Raw genomic sequence first — 25,292 nt, forward strand, 5'->3', positions numbered from 1 at the left:
TGGCTGGAAACGACACTGCAGCTTTAACATGAACTCGTGACAGGAACCTCACCAGGGTTAGGTTAGCAGCACAATGTTCCTCATTTTACATAAACTCACTGATCAAAATCCGACTCAGCCCGCCGAACTTACTGAGTCTCAGGTCTCAGGTTAGAAGTCCAGCGCTCAGCCCTGCAACGCCACATGAAGGCGGACCAATATTTCCTACTCTGGAAGTGGAGAGGGCACGCCTCACCCTGCCATGATGGACGCAACGGCGGCGCCGTGGTTAAGACATTCCACTATTATCTATATCCGGGGCGACGGTGACACAGGAGCTAAGTGCTCACCCCATAATCAGAAGGTTGCAGGTTCGAGTCCTGCTCATTCTGTTGCTGTTGATGTGTCCTTGGGCAAGACACTTAACCCCCCAGTGGTCGGAGGGACCGGTGGCGCCTGTGTACGGCAGCCTCAGTCGATATGGCTGTGGCTTTATCGTAGCTCATCACCACCAGCATGTAAATGTGAGTGAATGACCGATTGTGTTGTAAAGCGCCTTGGGGGGTTCCAGGACTCTAGACGGCGCTATATCAAATACAGGCCATTTACCGTCGAGCTGTACTGTTTCTGTTTACAGAGTGTGCTAAAGCAGTAACATGATGGTAAGATGGATGGTCCGGGTTTTGTTCTGATGCAGTCAGGTGGATCTGAAGTCTTACACAAAAACAGGAAGTGATGTCATGAAGGGTTGGTAAATGGTTCCAGGTTTAAGGCACACCCTCTCTGGTTAGTCTCTGCAGTCTAAATAAAAAAAAGAATAAGCTGGTTTAAAATCAAACGTAAGGAAATAAAAGGTTTGTGAAGTTTCGATATAAAAATCCAAAACGATCCTTTATTTTCTTCTCCGGACAAGTAGAGTCGTTTCATCACAGCAATACATGAATAAATAAACACAATTCAACATGGATGCACCGTCTGCAGCTCACGGTTTCCATCAGCTTGTTTCCTGTTTTAGAAACAAAACCTTAAAACGGGTATGAGTGGGCGGGGCATCAGTCGCACAGTATTACAGTAAAAACACTCCCAGAACACAACACATCAAAACCAAGATGTTCAAGTGAAACAGCAGAACAGCACCCCCTATGGGCCAAACCTCCAGAAAAATAAGGCACAGAAGACCATCAGTGGACAAACGCCGACATATCAACAATAAAAAACATCACAATAACAAAGATGATGAATCCAGCCAATGAGACAGCAGCAGGATGTGTCACAACCAACCAGGTAGCTGTTCCAGAGAGCAAGATTTTCCCAAATCAGGCTTTCTTGTGAGATTCCCGATGTAACCGCCCCAAATCGGTTCGACCAATGTGGCTAGCCTGAAGCCCCTCCCAGTCACCATGGTAACGCATGCTGGCTGGAGAACAAACGTGCTCCGTGGCAGCTAGGCTAGCTAACACTTTGTGAATAAGATTGGATGAGGCAAGTGACGCCACCTTTTTCTTGCCGTGGCTGGCAGCTACGAGGTGGTGAATTAGCGCCGCCACTGGCCCACAGCAGCAGCTGCAGCTTTGTTCTTGATGGATGAGTTATTAATAAATGTGGAGTTTAAACATGAGCTGTAACTGGATTTACATCTTTGTTGTATTTAATGTTCATTTGCAGCGTCTGATTCCACTGATGTCAGCATTATTAATAATTATACATCAGCTTTAGTCTGGAATGGACCCATATCATTAACACGCTGTCCTCTTTATGTTAAATAGCCTTAGACTAGCTTACAGCTGCTAACATAACACATGTAAGCTACTTTACTGGTGTGACTATATATGTGGTCACACATGTCAAATGTCTGATTTTAATGACCTATGTGATGTTTTATCCTCAGCGTGTAATAAGAGAGCTAAACGGTTTCCAGCGCTAACTTTAGGGTCACATGACCACAAACGTATATTCTTAGAGCTCACAGCTGCTCAGCAGAAACCTCCAGACTCTGGAGCAGAACATGAAAACCACATAAATGATGAAACTAACAAAGCAGGTGGAGAAATGAGCTGAAGTGGACTTCTGGCGTTGCCATGGAGACATGTAAACTCTGCAGGCTCTGACTAAACAGCTCCAGCTGCACGTGTCAGATCTTCAGGTATCTACGCCCAGCAACGCTCTGAGGACCTGAGGAAGCAGTCACCTGGTAGAACCGGGTCAGAACTGAACAGGTGAAGCTGCTTTTAGCTACGATGCTGCTCACAGATGGAATCAGCTTCCTCATGACCTCAGACGTCCCGACTCTAGAAACCTTTAATAAAAGTTGTTGTGCTGCACCTTCTGCGCCATAGCTGCTCACCTTTAACTTTTGTTTCTTTTTCATCTGAAACTGTTTTCTGTCACGTTAATGTAAATGTTCCTGCTAGTGGAAGGCACACTGACTTGCCTCTGTGAAGGAAATGTGCTCCAAAAACAGCGCTGCCCTGCCTACACAGCTTTAACCAAGCAGCTCATGGTCTCTGTTCTAGTTCTGATGTCTCCGTAGTCCTCGTAGTCATGAATGCACAATTACTGCTCCATCTGGATGAAGAACGAGGCTCTGTCCTTTCCTTCCATCGTCATTTATCTGCAGTCGATTAACGGGGCTGCCTGTGGACGCGCGTGAGCCTCGCTTCCATTAGAGGGGATTGAATCCACCTGAGAATCTTTCGTGGAACTGACAGTAGGGGTTTATCTGGAGAGCCTCGAAGTTCTAAACTCGCTTCGTGGAACACCCCCTGGTCCGTGACTGCTGACGTTACCACACACTCACATCAGCAGTCACACTCCATTACCCAAAATGCACTGCTACTCAGTCTTCTCAGGAATGTGCTAACAAGCTCTGGCTGTGTCTCAGTCACGGTTGCAAGCCGATTGGTGGTCCCCGTGCTCTGATTGGCTGCTGAGCTCTGAAGGCAGCTGTCAGATGATGGACTTGGAGAAGGAGACCCGAAGGTGCTGGTTGTGGTCCAGTTGGTGGTCATGTAGCTCAATCAGAGCCTCAATGGCCTCCTCCACTGAGGCCACCTGCATCAGAGCCATCCTCCTGTCCTTCCTGTGACATCAAAGGAAGTGACATCATCACACAGGACCACAGAAAACAGCTGTTTTCAAAAGTGTAGTCTGGTTGTTGACCAGCAGGGGGAGACCTAGCTTACAATTTGATTGACTAATACACACACACACACACACACAGACACAGACACACACAGACACACACACAGACACACACACACACACACACACACACACACACTAAGAACTGAGCTGGATGCTGTTAGTCATAATTCTTCATAACTGATGCTTAAGTGGTTCCACGTCTCCATGGTAACATTACTGTCTTCCCAAAGCTCGCACCTCCTTTGGCCGCTCCTCATTCCAGTTTTTCTGCTTCCAATGACTGGAAGTAGCTGCAGGAACCACTGAAGCGCACTGCCTACGTTCATTATCTACCGTCAGTAATCCATGGTGATCATTAGTTTCTGATCGATGTTCTTCTGAGTGTCAAAGACTGTTTCGTCTGTTCTGGTTGCTCGTACATGTTATAAATGAGAACAGTCCTTATATCTAACAGTTTTGTTTTTATCTTGCATGTTTATAACTCACTCACTGCCAATGACGACAAAAGTCGTCATTTTAAATCCACGTGTTAGCTCGTTTTGGGCCGCTGCTGTAAAAAAAGTGGGGCGCGAACCGGAGAAGCTTCTGCCGATAACAAATCGACAACGGATTATGAAAGAATTGATAACGCTCGAGAGGCACGGATCCTTCCTGATGTAAGAGGTGAGTCTCTGCTTTGTTTTGCTAATTTTGGCATTGACATCATCCTAGCACGCAACGTTCTGTGACTCTTAAACACACGCTGGCAGCGAATGAGTTAACCTGCTTTTGATGTCAGTCTAACGATGTGTCTTTGCTGGCAAAGGTTCTCGGTCATCCAGGTCATGGTAATCAGGGAGACGCTTCGCTGCTCATCTGAGGAGCTCCGTCACTTCTGACTGGAATATGGAAATCAGAATCAGAAATCAGAAAAGCTTTATTTGTCCCAGAGGGACATTAGAGTTTCAGTACACACAATTCAACAAGAATTGGTGACTGTGGTCATTCCAGAGTATCTACAGGTTTAAGGGAGCCAAATTTAAGACTTTTTAAGACCTTTTTTAAGGCCACTTTGACCAAATTTAAGCTAATTTTTTTAATTAAATTTCTGCTATAATTTCCAGCTATTGCCTGGAACCGGTGCTAACCTCGTCGTGAACGTGGGATTAGCAATCCATTTACCATTAAACTTGCACTTCCCCATGGCGCAAGCTCCCACTAGCTTAACCAGCTAATGTGCTCATCTAAAAATAGCCCCCTTTCACAACCAACTGAATGTGTACGGTTCTGTTTACGCCAATATCGTACACAAAAAAGCTGAACACTAACTAAAAATTAACAAAAATTTCATAGAAATAAAATAATCTAGTTTATTGGGTCTTTAGTCATTTAAGACCTTTGGAAACTGTATTTAAGGATTATTTGTCATTTTTAAGGATTTTCAAGGCCTTATATTTGGAAAAGTAAATTTAAGACTTTTTAAGACTATTCAAGGACCCGCGGATGTCATTCGCAACCCGAGTCGCACTACCTATGGGAGAGTCTCGCTTATAAGCTGTAGCGGTCTGTTCTCACAGACCCATATTCCCATATTCCAGTCAGAAGTGACAAAGGTCCACAGATGAGCAGCAAAACGTCTTCAAGAAAGCGAAGAAGTCCAGCTGCTTCATGTGCCCCTCTCTCTGGACTAACCGTGTCTGCTGCTGCTGCCTCTGGGCCAGCGAACGAGCTCTCAACTGACGCTTCTGCTTCAATAAATGTTAAAATAAAGAAAAAATAAAACACACACAGAGGCTCACAGCGGCATTGTGACATCATAATGTACCAGCTGACGTCATCGGGTGCCTCTTAGCCAATAGCGATGGCAGATTTAAACTCAAATGCAGTGAAGAAGAAGAAGAAAATATCATTTCTCAAGCGCCTCTCAAGATAAAAATCACGAGGCGCTTCACAAAAACAAAAAACGTAAAAATATAAAAATAATTTAGAAAATGATTGAAAACATACTTAAAATGAGCAAAAAATAGACATTTGTGATTAAAAATGTTAAGAAAGAGAGAGAGTGAATAGGAAAGAGGGAAATCAGTGGATCCTGAGGAAGGTGGGGTAGGTGGGGAGAGCAGAATAAAGAGAGAGTGGTGAAGAAGGTGCAGTGAACGGTGCAGAGTTTGTACCTGAAGATGCAACACTGGCAGTTTCAGGCAGAAATGTAAACTTTTACTAAGATGCACTAAATAATAACTACTCATGTCTACGGCACGATTAGACACTCATTTATTTAGTTTATCAGTAAAACTGTTGATTTGGGGGACTTGCTCTTTAAGCTTGTCCTTCAGAAGTAGGTTTCAGTGATTTTTGAGGTAAAAACTTAACCAAACTCAGATGTGACAGCACTATGCTGACCAGAATCCACGGGTTTGTGGGACTGGTAAGTTCAGTAGGTGGAGCTTCATGACTGTTAGCTGTTTACTCAGCCAATAACTTACGTAAATGCAAGTTGTTAGTTTTTCAGCTCATCAACAAAAAACACAGGAAGAAGTTTTCTGTTGGTAACATGGCAAAGACTGGAAGTAAAAGTAATAAAGTTATGTCCTAGATGTCTGAGACGAAGCAAAGAGCTAAAACCAGAGCGAACATCAGCGCGGACTACACTAGGCTACAAAATCACAGACTGATGGTGACCTGGCTTTGTTGCTGCGGGACTTGTAAGTAATTATAGTCTTGGTACAACAGTATGAACCTTTCACCTCATGGCTTATTTAGTATCAGTTGGCTTGTGTTAGCATTAGTTCGTTGTTAGCATTAGCCACAGCAGGCTGCTGCAGGGTTGTTTACAACAGTTGAAAGTAGGGTGGAAGAGCAGGAAACTCAGTGTGACTTTACAGATACTCAGAGACAAAAACAGCTGTCTCAGGTTTGATGCTTGACCTGAACAACGGTGTTCCTTACCTGAGAATTCCTGTTTAGAAACGTCTGACCTGACCAGTTACCACGCAGTCCAAATTGCCCTAAAGTCCAGGTCCAGGTCCCATTAGCTGAAAACTCAGTTCTAAACTCGTTTTAGTCATTGAGCCACCGAACACGTTGCTGTTCTGAAACTAAAAAAGTCCAAGAGATCCCAAAAGCGGAACGCCGCCTGTACTTACTGGAAAAACTTGAAGGCTTTGACAGTGTACCCTCTGGAGGAGAATAAATCCTTCAGCGCCTCTTCACTGACGGAGGAGCTAGGAGACATGGACAGAAGGACACAGAGACAGTAAGACACAAACCAACAGCCAGCGCAGTGCGACAGGCAGGAAGTGGGCGGTCTTACGAGATGTTGGACAAGTGCAGCGTTGGTGATGGAGGGAAGATGTTGTTGAAGTTTTTCGATCCAGGTTTTTTGAAGCGATGGAGGGCGGAGCCTGAGAAATCCTGAGTCAGCACCTGCTCCTCTTGCCCCGCCCCCCCACGAGGCAGCTGCACCATGGGGTGTTTGGACAGCGTGACGCGGATCACGTTGCCATGGAGACGCTGACCATTCAGGTGACTCATTGCTGCCAGAACATGAACAAAAGATGACATGTTCTAAAATATCACAAAAAAAGTTCCTGTTTTTAAGTGATAAAAGCTGCCCAGGGACATGCTGACACAGGCTGACCACCAGCAGCAGCGGCAGGGGGGTAGTGCCTACCCAAGGACACAGCGACTATGACGGACTGAGCGGGGATCGAACCTGCAACCCGCCGGTCATTGGGCGGGGCCTTAGCTCCTATGCCACCATTACCCTGGGATGACGTGTGAGTGAATAAAGACGTGATTCTGACCGAGCTGGGCTTGCGTGGCGTCGCTCATCTGGACCAGAGCGTTCTCATTCTTGTTGAACAGGATCTTCACTCGCTGCACGTCTCCATAAACACCTGAGAACAAAAACAACAGGTGAAGAACACCAGAGGCCATCTGCAGGAAAACATGCAATTCTGACAGGAATCTTACCAAACAGGATGAAGAGGCACAGTGGTGAAACTCTCTGCAATCAGCAAACACAAGGGATCAAAAGATGCACTCTGATTGGTCAAAAGCTGTCTGAAAGTGTGTGCTTGTGCCCTCTGACCTCTGGGTTCAGGTTGGACACCAGCAGCACTGATTGGACAACAGGGGATGCAACCTGTAGAGCAACACGAGGGGGAGAAACCAAGGAGCCAGGAACAGCTGCCACAGGCACACCTGGGAACGGAAACACCTGTATTTATAACACACCCTTGAATGGAAACAACTGTATTTATAACACACCCAGGAACAGAAACACCTGTATTTATAACACACCAGTGAATGGAAACACCTGTATTTATAACACACCCTTGAATGGAAACACCTGTATTTATAACACACCCAGGAACAGAAACACCTGTATTTATAACACACCCAGGAACAGAAACACCTGTATTTATAACACACCAGTGAATGGAAACACCTGTATTTATAACACACCCTTGAATGGAAACACCTGTATTTATAACACACCAGTGAATGGAAACAACTGTATTTATAACACACCCAGGAACAGAAACACCTGTATTTATAACACACCCTTGAATGGAAACACCTGTATTTATAACACACCCAGGAACAGAAACACCTGTATTTATAACACACCCAGTAAGAGAAACACCTGTATTTATAACACACCCGTGAATGGAAACAACTGTATTTATAACACACCAGGAACAGAAACACCTGTATTTATAACACACCCTTGAATGGAAACACCTGTATTTATAACACACCCAGGAACAGAAACACCTGTATTTATAACACACCCAGTAAGAGAAACACCTGTATTTATAACACACCCGTGAATGGAAACAACTGTATTTATAACACACCAGGAACAGAAACACCTGTATTTATAACACACCAGTGAATGGAAACATCTCTATTTATAACACACCCAGGAACAGAAACACCTGTATTTATAACACACCCTTGAATGGAAACACCTGTATTTATAACACACCCAGGAACAGAAACACCTGTATTTATAACACACCCAGTAAGAGAAACACCTGTATTTATAACACACCAGTGAATGGAAACAACTGTATTTATAACACATCCAGGAACAGAAACACCTGTATTTATAACACACCCAGGAAAAGAAACACCTGTACTTATAACACACCCTTGAATGGAAACACCTGTATTTATAACACACCCTTGAATAGAAAAACCTGTATTTATTTCACACCCCGGAACAGAAACACCTGTATTTATAACACACCAGTGAATGGAAACAACTGTATTTATAACACACCCAGGAACAGAAACACCTGTATTTATAACACACCAGTGAATGGAAACACCTGTATTTATAACACACCCTTGAATGGAAACACCTGTATTTATAACACACACAGGAACAGAAACACCTGTATTTATAACACACCCTTGAATGGAAACACCTGTATTTATAACACACCCAGGAACAGAAACACCTGTATTTATAACACACCAGTGAATGGAAACAACTGTATTTATAACACACCCAGGAACAGAAACACCTGTATTTATAACACACCAGTGAATGGAAACACCTGTATTTATAACACACCAGTGAATGGAAACACCTGTATTTATACCACACCCTTGAATGGAAACACCTGTATTTATAACACACCCAGGAACAGAAACACCTGTATTTATAACACACCAGTGAATGGAAACACCTGTATTTATAACACACCCTTGAATGGAAACACCTGTATTTATAACACACCCAGGAACAGAAACACCTGTATTTATAACACACCCTTGAACAGAAACACCTGTATTTATAACACACCCGTGAATGGAAACACCTGTATTTATAACACACCCAGTAAGAGAAACACCTGTATTTATAACACACCCAGTAAGAGAAACACCTGTATTTATAACACACCCAGTAAGAGAAACACCTGTATTTATAACACACCCGGGAACGGAAACACATACACAAGAATGTGTGTAATGGCCTCTAATTATTGTTGAAATCTACCAGCGATATAATCAATCATTAGTGTAAGCGTATAACCAAAGATACTACAACATGGAACGGAAACACCTTTACTGGTAACACACCTGGAGCACCTATAGTGGCTGTGATCACAAACTTCAGCTGACTGTCAAGCGTCAGACCAGGAAACAGCTGACATGTGGATGGAGTCTTGTGAAGAGAACAGCTGATAACACACCTGTGTGTGTCACACTGGCACCAGCAGAAGCATTCACACTCTGACTCACCTGTGTGTTGGTGGAAAGTGGGTGGAAAAGCTGCTGCTCCATAGGGTGGAAGGGCTACACCTGAAGCGCACACAAGTAACCAGATAAGCTCCACCCCCTCACAATATTACCACAATGCCTGCAGCCATAAGCACCGCCCCTTAGCATACCAAAGGCGGCGGGCTCCAGCTCGCCGGTCGGCAGGTCGGCCCTGGTGAAGTCACGGCTCTTGTCGTTGTTGTATTTGACGTTAAGCGCTGTGAGCTTAGAGAAGTCCACTCGGAGCATGCAGCAGCCGTTGTAGATGTTCTGGCCATCCAGAGTCTGAAAGATGCAACCATCTGATTGGTCTAGACACCTGTCTGTCTGTCTGTCTGTCTGTGTGTGTGTGTGTGTGTGTGTGTGTGTGTGTGTGTGTGTGTGTGTGTGTGTGTGTGTGTGTGTGTGTGTGTGTGTGTGTGTGTGTGTGTGTTGCGTGCGTGCGTGCGTGCGTGTGAGAGAGAAACTCACTGCCTTGGCATGCTGAGCGTGAGCGGTGTCGCTGAACTGCAGCAGAGCCTGAAACTGATTGTTTCTTGTAAAGGTGATGATCTTTAACACAGAGCCAAACTTACTGAAGATCTGAAACAAACAAGTAAACAACAAATAAACAACTAATGTACAATAAAGCCAGAGCTTAATACCAAGTAAACAATAACATGAAAATAAAAATATGTCAGTTACAGACAACATATCAACAAATAAACAAGAGGTTAGCATGTAAACAACAACTAGGGTTGCAACTGACAATGAAATTTCATTCAATTTATTTACATGTTTGTTTATATAATCACAACAATCACTTTGATCATTATATTGCAAAGTTTCTTCAATTCTGCAAAGGCTGTTGGTAAGAAAGATGAACTTGCTGTACCCGTCCCGACAGTTATGGCTTCTCGCTTGAAGCCTTCCTCGTGGGTTTTCATCTGTGGGCGCGGCTCATATCCAGAATCCTCGGTGCACGTCGTGTGGGAGGGATGAGCACATCTGTCCTGCACCACGGATTCCAGATGGCAGCCATGTCCACTGTCGGGGCGGGTACTACAGCACGTTCATCTTTATTAACAACAATACTTCCCGAATAGAAGAAACTTTGCAATAAAAATGTGGAGAAAATACTAGTCTGACCAGCCAGAAGCGCGGGGTCTGGGAACGCTCCTATTCCAATAACCCCACCCTCCGAGAATTCTAACCGGCCCAATCAGCGCTGAGTACGGGTTAGGGTCACACACAACAACGCCAAGTTTGTTATAAACATGGTGTCTGAAGCGGAGCTCGCTGCGGCTCTTTCCTCTGGTCTAAATGACCTGGATGTCTTTAAAACAACAAGTAGAAGCTCTAAAAGCCTTTCTTATAAAGAAAGACGTCCACGCCGTCGCCAGACGCCTGTTTTGACTACAGCTATAAACGACAGCGTCGCGCAGTACGGTCGGCATTTCCGTCTTTTTTTCTGATTGGTTATTTTTGAGCTGCCTAGTCCCGCCCCTCATGTGCCTCTCTGCCTGTGAGGATCCAGACTCGTTCTCTGTGTAGAGGACGAGTCTGGCAGGCCAGGCTAGAGCCACTTCCTGTGGGTTCACCTGCTTCAGGGCTTCAGCCCCACCTGAGCATGTCCACCTGCAGATGCAACCGTTTGTGCTTTCAGAAACAGTCCAGAGGGTTTTACAGAAGAAAAGCCGCGTGTTGAAGTCCACTTAACATTTTTATTCCAGCGAATCTGGGTTAGGGGTTGGGGTCCCTGTGCTCTGGGACAGCTCCTGGATCTCTGGGACTTGGAGCTCCCTCTGTCTCCTACACATCTATGGGGGGCAGATCTGTGGCCCCTCACACTCTCTATTGGACGCTCCTATAGAGAAACCTTACATAAACAAGCGCGTGTACGCTCACAGGTGCTCACATGGTGCTCTCATAAGTATGGACTTGGGCACGTTCAACACATCTTAAGGCTGTGGTTGGCACTAAATGCACTGTGAGTTATTATCGTGATTCTCAGCATAAATAGTTACTTTTATATATCATGATGTTGTTTGCAAAGTGATATTCAGGTTTTGTTGTATTTTTGTCTCCTTTTTCTTTTTTTCTGCAGGCCTAGAAGCAGATTCTTCTTCATCATTTATTGTTTATTTTAGTAAACAATCGTTCAGCCCTAGTTGTCGATTATATCAACAAAACGTGTAAACCATGATGTCAGCAACAACAAGAAGTGGAAACAGCAGAGCTGCTGACCTGCTGGAGAACCTCCAGAGTCACCGGATAAAACAAGTTTTCGACAATGACTCTCAGAACCGGACTTGGAGCAAGAACCAGGCCCCACCCATCTCCTGAAGACATGTTCCCAGGAAGCACTGCTGCTGTGCTGACGGCCTGCAGCGCCGCCTGAGCCCTCTGTCAACAAAGAGACAGAATAACTCAGAGGAGCAGGAAGCTGTAAAGGGTTAGGGTTGGATAACAATGTCATTACAACTGCAGCTCAACCAATTAAAACCTTTGCTAAATGATTATTATAATACTAATAAACTTTATTTATATAGCACAATTAAAATGACCCCACATACCCTGGAATGTAAAAGCATTTTAACAAAACAACAATACCCCCTCATTACACTCGTGTTCCCACACACACACACACACACACACACACACACACACACACACACACACACACACACACACACACACACACACACACACACACACACACACACACACACACACACACACACACACACACACACACACACACACACAGAAAGAATAAAAGAAACATTTCAGAATAATTCTAAGGTGGATTTACCCTGTGAAAACAGAAATTATTCTTTTGAGAGCATTTTGAAACTGTTCCAGGAGTAAGTCTGATATGGGCAGTTTGAAAATGCTTTTATTTTTTAAAGCAAAATCAGAATAACTTGATATTGATACAGTATCACTGTGGGGCTGTATACTGTTGATCTAAAGTGGAATTACCCTGTGGAAACAGCGATTTTCTATTTTAGAGCATTTTGAAATCACTGAAAATTAGGTCAATTGTGGAAAATTTAAAAAGGCCTTTATTTTGGAAGGCAACATCAGAATGACTTGATATTTATATGGTATCACTGTGGAGTTGTATGTTGTTGATCTAAAGTAGATTTACCCTGTGGAAATGGCAATTTGCTATTTTAGAGCATTTTGAAATCGTTAAAAGTAGGTCAAATATGGACAATTTGAAAGGCCTTTATTTTGGAAGGCAACATCAGAATGACTTGATATTGGGGATCCTTGGGATGCAAACAAGCATTCCAGCTCCTGTTGCGACTTGGAGATATCTCTAGACCGGACGGGTCATATCGGAGCTAATCTACGGCTTTGGATACCTTGAGGTCACCTGACTTCCGACAGTCCTGGATCTGCACTGAGGGTCTCCACACGGGTAGTAGACACAACAGATCAGTCGGATGAATTTTATAAATAAACAACTCTCTAATTTATAACAAACAAATTATTTTACACCAGATTTCACAATTTCTCTCAGATACAAAGAACGGTTGCTACAACACCTCACATCCACCACACCACACACATTATTCACACATCTGTCATGTATAAATTATTAGTTTAGGAAAAAGAATTAAACTCATTTTATAAACTACATACTGACTTTCTGCATTAATACGAAGTGTGTTTCTGATCCCTGAAGAAGCAAAGAACCCAAGAATCTTCTGATTAAACATTCAAAGATCAGGTTGATATTTCATATTTATATGGAACCATCACATCTTATTGGTCATAATTAACTTGTAGTTTCACACTACATATCCTATGAATGTTTTCCAATATGAAATCTAATATATTCTTGCACAAAAGCCAATTTGGCTCATCACCTCTAATCGGTTTACTTTCTACTTTTGTGTTTGATTTCTTGGTTTGACACATTGTCTTGAAATAACTTGATTCAATGTTACACCCTAGTGTTATTTTTCACAATGTTGCAAAATTAATGTTGGAAAATGTTTTAAAAAGGTATTCTTAGATTAACTATTTGTTAAATCGAGAATTAACTGGATCATACATATACATCCTTATAAAATGACACAAGACCACTTTATATTTTAACAGGTTTATTGTAATAATGCGGAGCACGAACAACAGATAAAGGTAGAGCAGATGTGTTATAGTCCAGATTATTTGAAAAAGGAGACAACACAAGTCCTGTCTGGCAGTGTGGGTGACCACCCATCTCTCTACTGGTGTCTGAGCCACAGGTACAAGCCCAGCAGAATTACTAGAAGAATGATCAAAAACTCTCAAACACAGGTATCAAAACACAAACCAAGATGTGGGGAACCTCACTACAACCAAGGTGGTGTGTTTGTGGGGGTGAACAGAGCAGACACATCAACATTTGGCTGTAAAAGTGGCTGCAGCAGCCTGGGTGCACCTCCTCTGAGTAAAATGCCCTTAGTTGTCCTCTTTTCCCAGTGCCAACATACCCTGCAATAAGAAATAATTAAATGAAATCAGAGAGAAGAATAGGCTCCAAGCTCATTGCTTACGTTTATTAATAGGCAGACGATACGTTCAAACCAAGCACACCATTGTTTTTCTTGTGGAATTCCCAATCAGTCTGATGTGTCACATGACCCTCTTCCTACTGAAAAAAAACAAAAAATGGATCCACGTTGGCTGACTTCAAAATGGCCACCATGGTGACCACCCATCTAGAAAAGTTTGCCCCCTCACGTATCCTAATGTGCCACAAACAGGACGTTAATGCCAACCATTATTAAGGTGTTTCCATAGAAACGGCCCACGCCTCATGATTCTTATGTTGAGAGGCGCTATATAAAAGATTGAGTATCGGTTCAAGGTATCAGTTAACTAAACTATACGGATACAAGTTCATCAGGACAGTATCGGCCCAGATATCGGTGCATCCCTATCATGAAGTAGCCTAAGAACGAGGCTGCTTATAGACGATCTGGCTGAAGAACACACTAGGCCATTGAATCAGGCCAGAAGAAGTTTTCATTTCTTTAGTGTCAACCTCAATTTGGTTCAGTACTGATCATCTCCAAAACCATCAGGGAGAAGTGAGTCCAAGAGTAGCTGCCTCTCAGCTGCCAATATAGCCTGAAGCAGACATGTTTGCATCATCGACGAAAACATGACGTGTCAACCTGTTCTTTTCTATCAGAGGAAGAAACACAGAGCAAGAAAGACTAAAGCTTGGTTTATGCTTGACGCATTCACTTTCCGCTTGGTGATGCGGCTCGAGGCTGGAACGCGCTTCACAACTCGCAGCGTTTATGGTTCATGCGGCTCGTCTCTGCGGTGAGCCAATATTCTCCCAAACTGTAGGGGGCAGCATGGAGCTCTACGGCATGCATCCAACACTACACCATAGTAGAAGTAGAAATTACTGTTTACAACATGGCATTTCAGCATTTTTAACAGCGTCCTTGTCTTTTCCGACAGCGCGAGTTATTTCTCTCCAAGAATTATTAACAACATGTTGATCACGGTGATCTTTGAGAGCTGAATCATACAAATGTCTGTATTTACGAACCTCTGCCATACTAGTTCTTGCCGGTCCGCCATGTTTTTCCGCGTCCGACCGTCCGCGTGGTTAGAAAATTTCCTAGGTGCGCGTTGCGGAAATTTTGAGCCGTGCGGAGACGCGGTGGAGGGGCGTGGTTGTTAAAATGACGCAATTTCGCCGCGCGGAACCGTGCAGACCTCGCGGATGCGTCAAGCATAAACCAACCTTAAGGCCACTCACACAGAGCAGATGATGTCAGCCTCACATGCCTGCTGACTCCATGCTGGAAAAAGCAGGATGTCCTTGGACCTAAAGCTTCCCTACGGGTATTGGCACCAATTAGTAAACATGCACACGCAGGAGTAAAACCAACAAGAACGTACCAGCAGGCGAGGCCTTTCAGGCGGCCACGACGTAGAGGTCAGCAATGTGAACGTCGTTTCCCTACAGAAAACACACCAAAAACCCAAAATCAACACACAACCACTCACAGCTATAACCAAAGGAAAGGTGTACCAGTATGACACGTCCGTGCAGCTTCCCCCACGATCTTCAGACAAGCGTTTCCTATGGCGTTTAAAGCGTGCCACAACCCGTGCACGCGCATTGGGTCCACAGCGCGCGTGTGAACGGGACTCGCGAGCGAAAATATACATGGCAGCGCGCGTGTGAACGGGACTCGCGAGCGGAAATATACATGGCGAGAGGTCATTTGTGCACTGAGAGGGAGCAAACTGTGTCTGTGAGCGCACAAGGATGTGCACAAGTGACAAACCTGCGTGCGCGCGTTGTCAACGAGCACACGGCAGAGGAAAACGTGCGCGCGCGGCAGCCTCTCTGCGCGCTCGGTTTCTGACTCCTGCTCGCTCGGCTGTAAGGGCTTTTGGCACTCTGGAGGCGTGGCCTGTGGCAGATCTTCTCTGTCCTCTGATTGGTTAGTGTACCCCGCACTTTACCCTCTACCCATCTATATAAAAAAGTCTGATATTCAGTAGTTGCTGGCATAGCTCAGCTGGGAGAGCGGGTGACTCTCGCCCCGGAGGATCCAGGTTCGAGTCCGGGCAAGGAAAATGCAGTAGATGTCATGCTAATTTTTCTTAATTTCAGGTATTTTACAGTTGTGACCGTTCAACTGTTATTAAACGTCCGAATGTTTGCTGGGCAGTGTTTTAAAAAGTGCACATAAGCTAGATGGTTTTAACCATATAAAATTACATTTTTTGTGATACTGGAAAAATACATACTGAAATAAAACTACTGATTGAAAACTTTATGACTGTGGTTGTACAATATATGACTCACTAATACACTTCAAACTCCCTTAGAGTGGGGCTTCCAGAGAGAGAGAGAGAGAGAGAAAGAGAGAAAGAGAGAAAGAGAGAAAGAGAGAAAGAGAGAGAGAGTGAGAGAGAGAGAGAGAGAGAGAGAGAGAGAGAGAGAGAGAGAAAGAAAAGTTCTTGCCTCATTAATGAATTGTTTATTTTTTTTCAGTATTTAATTGACAAATTATCCTTTCAAATAATTAATTGATGAGTTACATTAATGTCCATTTAGAATTGTTGAATGGACTGAGTCAAGTTTGGTGCACTTTATATATTTCAAAACATGTTTTTTTTATTTTAATGATGCATATAAATAATTTAAATGTTAATTTAATGAAATATTTCTATTTTTTCATTACCTCACCCTTGTTTTGACAAAAACGGGACCTTGCTGGATAATATCATGGAGAAACTATTTGTTCACAGTACATGGCTCAGTGAGGATCTGTGTACCAAAGGAGGAGATACTCAGAAATCTGTCTGCAGATTGTTACAACCCAGACTGGAAGTGGTGGGCTGTAATAAGAAAGGAGACCAAACAGAGGAGTGGGGGGTTCAACAACTGATTTATTTAACAAAAGTAAGGATTTACTAAAGCAAGTTAGTGAACAGAAAATGGCCATCTCAAGGTTTTACTCGGATGTCCCTCAGCAGGGACCTCACTTACTTTGGTTAAATAAATCAGTTGTTGAACCCCCCACTCCTCTGTTTGGTCTCCTTTCTTATTACAGCCCACCACTTCCAGTCTGGGTTGTAACAATCTGCAGACAGATTTCTGAGTATCTCCTCCTTTGGTATACAGTTCCTCACTGAGCCATGTACTGTGAACAAATAGTTTCTCCGTGATATTATCCAGCAAGGTCTTGTTTTTGTCAAAACAAGGGTGAGGTAATGAAAAAATAGAAATATTTCAATAAATTAACATTAAAATTATTTATATGCATAATTAAAATAAAAAAACATGTTTTGAAATATATAAAGTGCACCAAACTTGACTCAGTCCATTCAACAATTCTAAATGGACAATTATGTAACTCATCAATTAATTATTTGAAAGGATAATTTGTCAATTAAATGCTGAAAAAAATAAACAATTCATTAATGAGGCAAGAACTTTTTAAACTTGAGCATACCTACACCCACAAGTCTATTTTTACCTGGTTAAAACCATCTAGCTTATGTGCACTTTTTAAAACACTGCCCAGCAAACATTCGGACGTTTAATGACAGTTGAACGGTCACAACTGTAAAATAATATCACAGGAATTAGGAAAGAATAATGACATCAACTCTATGTTCCTTGGCCGGACTCGAACCTGAATCCTCCAGAGTGAGAGTCACCCGCTCTCGCAGCCGAGCTATGACAGCAACAGCTGAATCTCAGATTTTTTTATATAGATAGGTAGAGAGTAAAGTGCGGGGTAAACTAACCAATCAGAGGACAGGGAAGATCTGCCACAGGCCACGCCTCCAGAGTGCCAAAAGCCCTCACAGCCGAGCGAGCGGAATTAGAAACCGAGCGCGCAGAGGCTGCCGAGCGCGCAGAGAGGCTGCCGCGCGCGCACGTTTTCCTCTGCCGTGTGCTCGTTGGCAACGCGCGCACGCAGGTTTGTCACTTGTGCACATTCTTGTGCGCTCACAGACACAGTTTGCTCCCTCTCAGTGCACAAATGACCTCTCGCCATGTATATTTTCGCTCGCGAGTCCCGTTCACGCGCGCGCTGCCATGTATATTTTCGCTCGCGAGTCCCGTTCACACGCGCGCTGTGGACCCAATGCGCGTGCACGGATTGTGGCACGGGTCTGACGCGATAGTTTCCAATCAGAAACAGCAACAAGCAACAGAATACAGTTTCAGTTATAATATTAAAGTCTTAAATTCTATTATATTTTTTTGCCGTGCGTTAGACTAAATACGATATATTTACAGATCTGGGTCTAGGAAATTAATCGCAATAAAATAAATGGAAGTGACTGAAATGATATAGCCAACAGATGTTTTAGAAAACAATTATGAAGGCTCTGACTTATCTTCTTAACTCCAATAAGGCCTTACCCATTCACTGGTGTCCTGGTTGAATGTTGGCCAGTAACAGCCCTGTTCAGGTACGACATCACTGTGGTGACCGGTAACGGGTCATTGTGGTATTCCATTAAAACGGACCTCTCCCCCTCTGACATGACTACCAGGCACATGCTCTGCATACTGGGGCCAGTGTAGAAGAGTCTGTCCGGTACGAGATGAAAATTAGACAAGGTGAGAGTTGCTGACTGAAGTCAATTAAAATGTCTGCCAGATGATAATAAAGTCTGGGATGATAAATCTGCACCAATATGGCACATTTACCTTAAATTGCAATCATCTCTAAAAATAAATAGGCTATAGTGTATTTACGACTGTATTCAACTAAAAGAAGCCCACACACCAAGGTATAGATCTATCTGTCATTGTCAGGAATAAACTTCTGAGGGAAGCTAGAGTAGTACCGTAATTTCCGGACCATAGAGCGCACCTCGATATAAGCCGCACCGGGCTTAAAGCCGCAGATATCTACTGAATTTAAAACGTAGTTTAACTGGACGTAACTGATCAGTATCAAACAAAACAGAAAAGTTATTGATTAGTTTATTCATCGTCCTCCTGCGCACTGAAACCACTGCAGTCCTCTTCTTCAGTGTCGGAGTTGAACAGCCTCAGAAGAGCTTCGCCACACACCTTTTCTGTGGCGATGTCGGTGTCGCTGTCCGTGTTGCTGTCGTCATCCCCGGGTGAAGCCGGGAAAACAAGCAGCGCCGTTTTACGGTGAAAAAAATCCTCCTGGGCGCTTGTCGTAGCGCTCCTTTAACCATTCCTTCATTAGACTTTCCAGCATCCATCCTTTCTGGCCGACTAAAGCCGCACCTCATTATAAGCCGCATGGTTCAAAGCGTGGGAAAAATTAGCGGCTTATAGTCCGGAAAATACGGCATTCACTTTTTTGCCATCTTGTGAGGATAGCATGGCAGCCCTTCAAACAGCAGGAGTGGACCATTTTCTGCAGGTTATAAGCTCACGACACACAAAGCAACCGGTGCGTCCTTTGTTTATACACCTAGCTATCCCAGCATGCAACGCGCTAAGCACCCGATACGCCACCTGACAGGGACCGATAAGGAGAGAGAGCGTCGATATTAAAAATAAAAGATCAACATTAATTTTCGTACTTACCTCTTAGGCTGTGATTAGAAGCCATGCTTCTCATTTTACGGTGCTGTTGTTCGGTCGGGGGGAGCTCTTCGTTGAGGAGACAAGTGTGGATTTGTTGGTATGTGGAGGTTTCCATTGTTCAAATGTCCCGGACAGTCAAAAAGAAGGCAGATTGGCACATGCATGGTACAGACTGGGTAGCGACCCGCTCTGTTGGGAAGTCAAAAGGCGGATCCAGGGGTTTGTGAAGCAGTTTGATACTACCTGCACACTCAGAACCTGTACAGGTCCAGGTTCCACCTGGGTCAGATCTGTGCTGTTCGCATCCGGGTCACGTTTGGACAAAAAGTTGTATCTGATGTGCTTTTGCCTGCCGTGCGCACGTCGCCATTGACTTCTATATCCACCTGTTCTATGGATCCGCCCACTTGTCATCTTGATACTGGATTAAGCATCAACCAAAGGAAAGTGTGGGGCTTGAATGGCTCCTAACCTGATTATTCATGTTGTCGGTTTTCAGCTCTCGGTGGGTGGAATACTGAATGAAGACTGGCTGGTTCCTGACGGTGGGCGGGACCGAGGCGTAGAAGTTCACCATGGTAACAGCAGCTTCTTCTGACGCCATCTCTAAAAATGCCTGAACACAAACAAGAAAGCTAAAAGTAAGATTAGGAGTGTACACCCACTGTCCCTTTAGGCGGGGCTCAGCCACGGCCAGAACCTAAGCCACGCCCATCTCCTTCTGAACAATAGGTACTGCCAAAAAATAATAGCAATGAATGTCTACAGCCCTTTTTACAAGAAACACCGTGCCGGCAAATCAGCGTGATATTACTGCAATGGTGTGTCTCATTAACACGCCATGCCGGTGTTGTAACAAACTAGTTAACCCGGTAGAATTTGTTTCCCCTGAGTCAGGCGCCAGTTTTATGTCTGTTTGAGCTCCCCCGCTCCCAAAAACTAACCCTCACTCTAACGCTTACGCTAACCGTAACCACCACTAAAAATGTTTGATTTGCAGAGTCATATTTTATAAATAACGCTGTTGGGGATGATTTTTATGTTTGTTATAGGGTTAGGGTCATTGCCATGACAATGTTCAGCTAAACAGTGGCCCCAAATGGATCAGGGTGGGACCATGTCCCCTACTCTGGCATTCGCTCATCCAGAATTTTTTATACATTTTGGCCATTTGGCGTTCTGCTTTCAATGACCTCAAAATACTCTGGGGGGCGCTGTAGATCACATTTTCCCCCAATGTCCAACTACTTTAATGGCAGTGGGCAAACATTTTGACCAAAGTAAAAGTATTGCAAATTCCTATTTTAGCATGCTCCTCATATACACCTAGCCTTATCAGCTAGTGGCCGTCGCCCACTGGACTCACTCTGTCAGTGCCTAGAACAAGTAAACGACTGGATGCAGTCAAACTTCCTTCAGCTAAACAAAGACGAGACTGAAGTTATTGTCTTTGGCAACAAGAAGGATAGGATGGATGTTAATGCTCAGCAGGACTCCAGAGGAATGAAGACAAAAACCCAGATTAGAAGTTAAATTGAAGTACAACTTATGTGCGATTCAGGGCGTGAGTGTAGCCCCGTTAGGGGACCCATGAGCCGACCAAAAGGGGAGGAGCCTTAGACTCCACATAGAGGTTGCTACTGGTTCATACCTGGTGTTTGGTCCTAACTGTGACCAGTTTGGTGACTCTGCCAAAGGGAAGTGCCAGAGCGAGGAGTTCCTGTTCAGAGACATCCACGGGTAGCTGGCGCAGGTGAAGGACCTGGGACGGAATGTGCTGAGCACACCCAGAAACACACAGCCTTTCAGGGCCATCCACTGCACACAGGAAACACACAGGTGGGATCCAGGCAACAACCAACACCTTGACTGCGCCTGTACATGCGATCAGCCAGTAGACACCACTGTGGGTGGGACTTCAACACTGTGACACTTCAGACACTGGGTCGAACTGAACAGAAATGTGCAAGTGTAGAGGTGGGACTCACCTGTAGACAGGTGGGCGGAGCTCATGTTTGTACAGCAGCTGCCTGGCTATCTGAAGACCTGCAGAATAAAAGGATCAGTTCCCACAGTCAGCTGATCATATTGTGATGGAGATAAAAAAAAAGTCTGACTTGATGGGCAGGTGCACCCTGTGCACGGCCACAGTAACATTCTCAAAGTGTCACCACCCCGAAAACAAATAACACGATCATTTATGTCGGCCCATTTTCTTTGGTGCTTTCCGTCTTTTTTTTTTTTTTTTTTTTTGCAGTCCGTAGATTCGAAGTCCCGTAATCAGGAGAGGATTTCAAAATAAAAGAATAACTGTACGTCCAACAGAATGTGTTCCTGTATGGAATCAGCCACAACATGAACCACGGAGATGAGTGGAAAACGTGACCAACAGGAATCATATTCCTCTTCTTCACTCTGGGGAAAAGATTCCCACGCCGGACCTAGATTGGAAACAATTTACCAACGCGGAGCTGAACTTCCTATTTCGCTGAAAGGGACTATAGGGATCTTAAGCCACGCCCATCTACTTCCGGACCACGGGTCCCCAGAAGAACCAAAAAATGAATGCAAGCCAACGGGGCTAAAAACGCTATTTTCTAATCCCACTTGTTATGTGCCATGAATTTCACATATGATGTCCGTGAATTTTAAAGACATATTTAAAACCAAGAACGCGCTTATTTTCGAAGAGGAACGATATTTTAGGTTTTGTGTGAAAATATGTCCAGGACTACAAACACGCTTCACAAAAGTGACGTCATCGACCCAGACACGGAGAAAACTGAGGGAAAATGGATGTAAGTTCAGCAAACTTCTCATCCTTCCCACAGGAGGAAAGAACCACCATAAATCTGGTCATGTGGTAAGTAGCAGCTACCCTAGGGGAGGGGCTTATGTGGTGATGTCACATATGGGACATGCCGATTTCTAGTTTGTAGACATGCTAATTAATCTCAAAGTACTTGACTAGTGTGGTCGAACCACCCATCATTAGTTTTCATTTTAACTGCAGCACAACATGCGTGTGATCCAGGGATTAAGGCGGCACAGCGGGTTAGAAAATAGCGTTTTTAGCCTCATTCAGGGACCCGTGTGCCGACCGCAGAGGGAGGAGACTTAGGCTCCCCGTAGGACATAGCTCAGACCTCCTGCTCTCCTCCTCCTCCTTGTAAAGCACATTGAATTTGCCTGTGTTTGAAATGTGCTAGAGAAATAAAGCTGCCTAGCCTCATTCTCGCAGACTCTCCGTCACGTTTGTACATTAACAGCATTTTCTTGAACAGCTGCTTCACCCCTTCTCCACTCCTCTGTTGTGCTTTCTCTCCATCTAGATCTTGATAATAACCCCCATGCTCTGACATGTGTTGTGAGCTGCAAGGTCTTATAGACAGGCATGTGGCTTTCCTAATCAGGTCCAATGAGTAGAATCAAACATCGCTGGACTCCAGTGAAGGTGTAGGACCATCTCAAGGATGATCAGAAGAAATAGAAAGCACCTGAGTTAAATATATAAATAAATTAGGGCTGATGGTCTAGATTCTAATCTAGTTCAACAAATCATTTACATTAATATTTACTATTTCATTTACTATTTCATATAATCATACAGTGCAAACATGCATCGTTCCACATGACCTACCACGCACTACCAGAACAGGGGCTTTCTTTTCAATGTTCAACAAACTCCTGAAGACCCTGCTCTTCAGAGAGCATCTTCTAAACTAGCACCCTCCCCTCCTCTCTACTGTCCACTCCTTGTTCCCTCTTCTCCATGATTCATCATGCTGCCTCACTGCCACCTACGACTGACTGGAAATTAGTTGTTGTTATTGTTGTTGTTGTTAGCCTCAAGGGCAACACGCCGATTATCAGTTGTAAGTCGCGTCTGCTAAATACATAAACATAACACGTAATAAATAACAAAAGCACAGTTTTCCTGCGTTACCGCGGCAGGCTGAAGCCGTCTGATACTTTTTCCTCACTGACGTCAGCTCCGTGAGAGAGACGCACGCATTCTGACACCTTAGCTTGTCTGAGCTAACGTGTGCCGTCAGAAACATTCAAACCATTTTTAAAATACAAGTTGAGCTTTCAAGTCAACTAAAGTGCGCGACTCCATTCTCGCGCTGATGAAGAATAAACCAAATCAGCCTGAACCTGCTGGTGTGGGAGGAGTCTCTCTCTAACGCCAGCTTTTAGCCACGCCCCCTGCTCCATCGATCTGCTCTCGTCTGTTTTCCAGGCGAGGCGCTGCTCATCACTCTGAGACATCGCGAGATTTCAACCAGTCACGCCCAGCTGTTTGCTGACTGATTTCTAACCCAAAACTAAAGCGCGTACAGAAAGTCGAGCACGTGCAACAGTAACAGGTAAACAAAAGCAAACGCAATAAGTAAACAACCACTGAGCCTAACATGCGGGGGGCTCGCGCAGGTGTCGAACAGCCACCAGGGAAACGCTAGGCGGGAAGGTTCTGCACACTCACCGGTCCATGGTCCGGCTGAGGGAGGCAACAGCTGATGAGAATGATGATGGTTTGTTTTCGGTTCGCCAGCCCAGCGAGCCCAGCAGCGCCCACAGCGAACAATGAGCTCACTTCCTGTTTGTTTACGTCACAAAATAAGGCGGCTTGTAGACACGCCCAGATTACCCACAAATTTTAAAAAACGTAAGACATTAAATAAAAACTGAAATGTTTATAGAAACACATCTCAATGAGTATTAAATAAATAGAGTAATTATGTCAAATGTAAATAATAGAATAGATGCCAAATTCTGGCATCAAAACAGAGTGAATAGAACAATGAATAAATAAACCAATAAATGTGAGTAAAAACGAGATGTTTCAGTAAATATAAAAACTCAGATCATTACATTTTTAAATACAGTACATAAAGGGGAGATGTTATGACTAGACCGAGGTGGAGGAGTCTGACTGCCCTAGCGATGGGAGCTAGCTGTCTGTGGACATTTTCCATTGGCCATGAAGGAATTCTGTCCACACACTGGCCGTGTTCCAGATGAGCCAATTCTGTGCAGATTAGATCAACGGTGATCAGCGCACAGTGCTTGCCGGTTAGATTTGTGTCCGACTTGACACAGACTTGCTCTGACGTCATGCATACGTAGGCAACGATATCCTCATGAGATCAAGGCGGCCGCAGATTTTGGAGCAAGGCTGTGCAGTTGCTCTCCACCGGCTGCTAAACCTAGGGCATGACGGGAAACGCCTGGCTCTCACCTGAGTTCTGATTGGTTCACATTTTGATCCGAACATCCGGTGGTAGAACATAGTTAGTCACATGTATTCTGTAAATCATGTTATGTTGATGATGACAACTATATAGGCCATAAAGGATATAGGCTGCATGGTGGCACAGTGGTTAGCACTGTTGCCTCGCAGCACGAAGGGTTGCAGGTTCGAAACTCGGCTGCGGCCTTTCTGCGTGGAGTTGCGTGTTCTTCCCATGCATGTGTGGGTTTCCTGCGGGTACTCCGGTTTCCCCCACAGATCACAACATGCCCTATAGGTTTGAAACTGTAAGTCGCTTTGGATAAAAGCGTCTGTTAAATGAATAAACATAAAGGGAAAGGTGATTTATATTCTTTTCTCACGTTACCTATGAGCACACTAAAGCTACAGCTTCTTGTGCTGCTACACATCTTCGCCTAGCCTATGGGACGCTCCTAGAGAAACCTTACATATACAAGCGCGTGTACGCACACAGGTGCTCACATAAGGATGGACTTGGGCACGTTCAACACATGTCTTAAGGCTGTGGTTGGCACTAAATGCACTGTGATTTATTATTGTGTGATTGTTCAGTTAAACAATGTTGATTTTATATTTCATCATCAAGTT

General features: G+C 44.2%; 1 protein-coding gene across 4 annotated transcripts; it reads right to left on the reverse strand.

Annotated features, from left to right (window-relative positions):
• Positions 1 to 656: 656 nt before the first annotated feature.
• On the reverse strand, positions 657 to 24,038 carry ptbp3 (polypyrimidine tract binding protein 3). Of its 4 annotated transcripts, none has more exons than XM_070552493.1 (14): positions 23,916 to 24,038; positions 21,418 to 21,475; positions 21,081 to 21,247; positions 19,902 to 20,045; positions 11,608 to 11,766; positions 9,853 to 9,963; positions 9,513 to 9,666; positions 9,364 to 9,423; positions 7,196 to 7,308; positions 7,078 to 7,111; positions 6,909 to 7,001; positions 6,416 to 6,638; positions 6,249 to 6,326; positions 657 to 780 (listed from the first exon to the last, which is right to left on the reverse strand). In XM_070552493.1, exons 2-14 carry the CDS (start codon positions 21,440 to 21,442, stop codon positions 747 to 749), a joined length of 1,395 nt encoding a protein of 464 aa, XP_070408594.1. In that variant the 5' UTR covers positions 21,443 to 21,475; positions 23,916 to 24,038; the 3' UTR covers positions 657 to 746. The 4 variants fall into 4 exon arrangements, with proteins under 4 accessions (XP_070408594.1, XP_015798790.3, XP_054600605.2 ...); XM_015943304.3 differs by lacking the exon at positions 657 to 780 and adding an exon at positions 2,749 to 3,058; XM_054744630.2 differs by lacking the exon at positions 657 to 780 and adding an exon at positions 5,854 to 6,151.
• Between the last annotated feature and the right edge of the window lie 1,254 nt (positions 24,039 to 25,292).

The sequence above is a fragment of the Nothobranchius furzeri genome, chromosome 6 (assembly GCF_043380555.1).
Source record: "Nothobranchius furzeri strain GRZ-AD chromosome 6, NfurGRZ-RIMD1, whole genome shotgun sequence".
In the NCBI taxonomy this organism is placed as follows: Eukaryota; Metazoa; Chordata; class Actinopteri; order Cyprinodontiformes; family Nothobranchiidae; genus Nothobranchius; species Nothobranchius furzeri.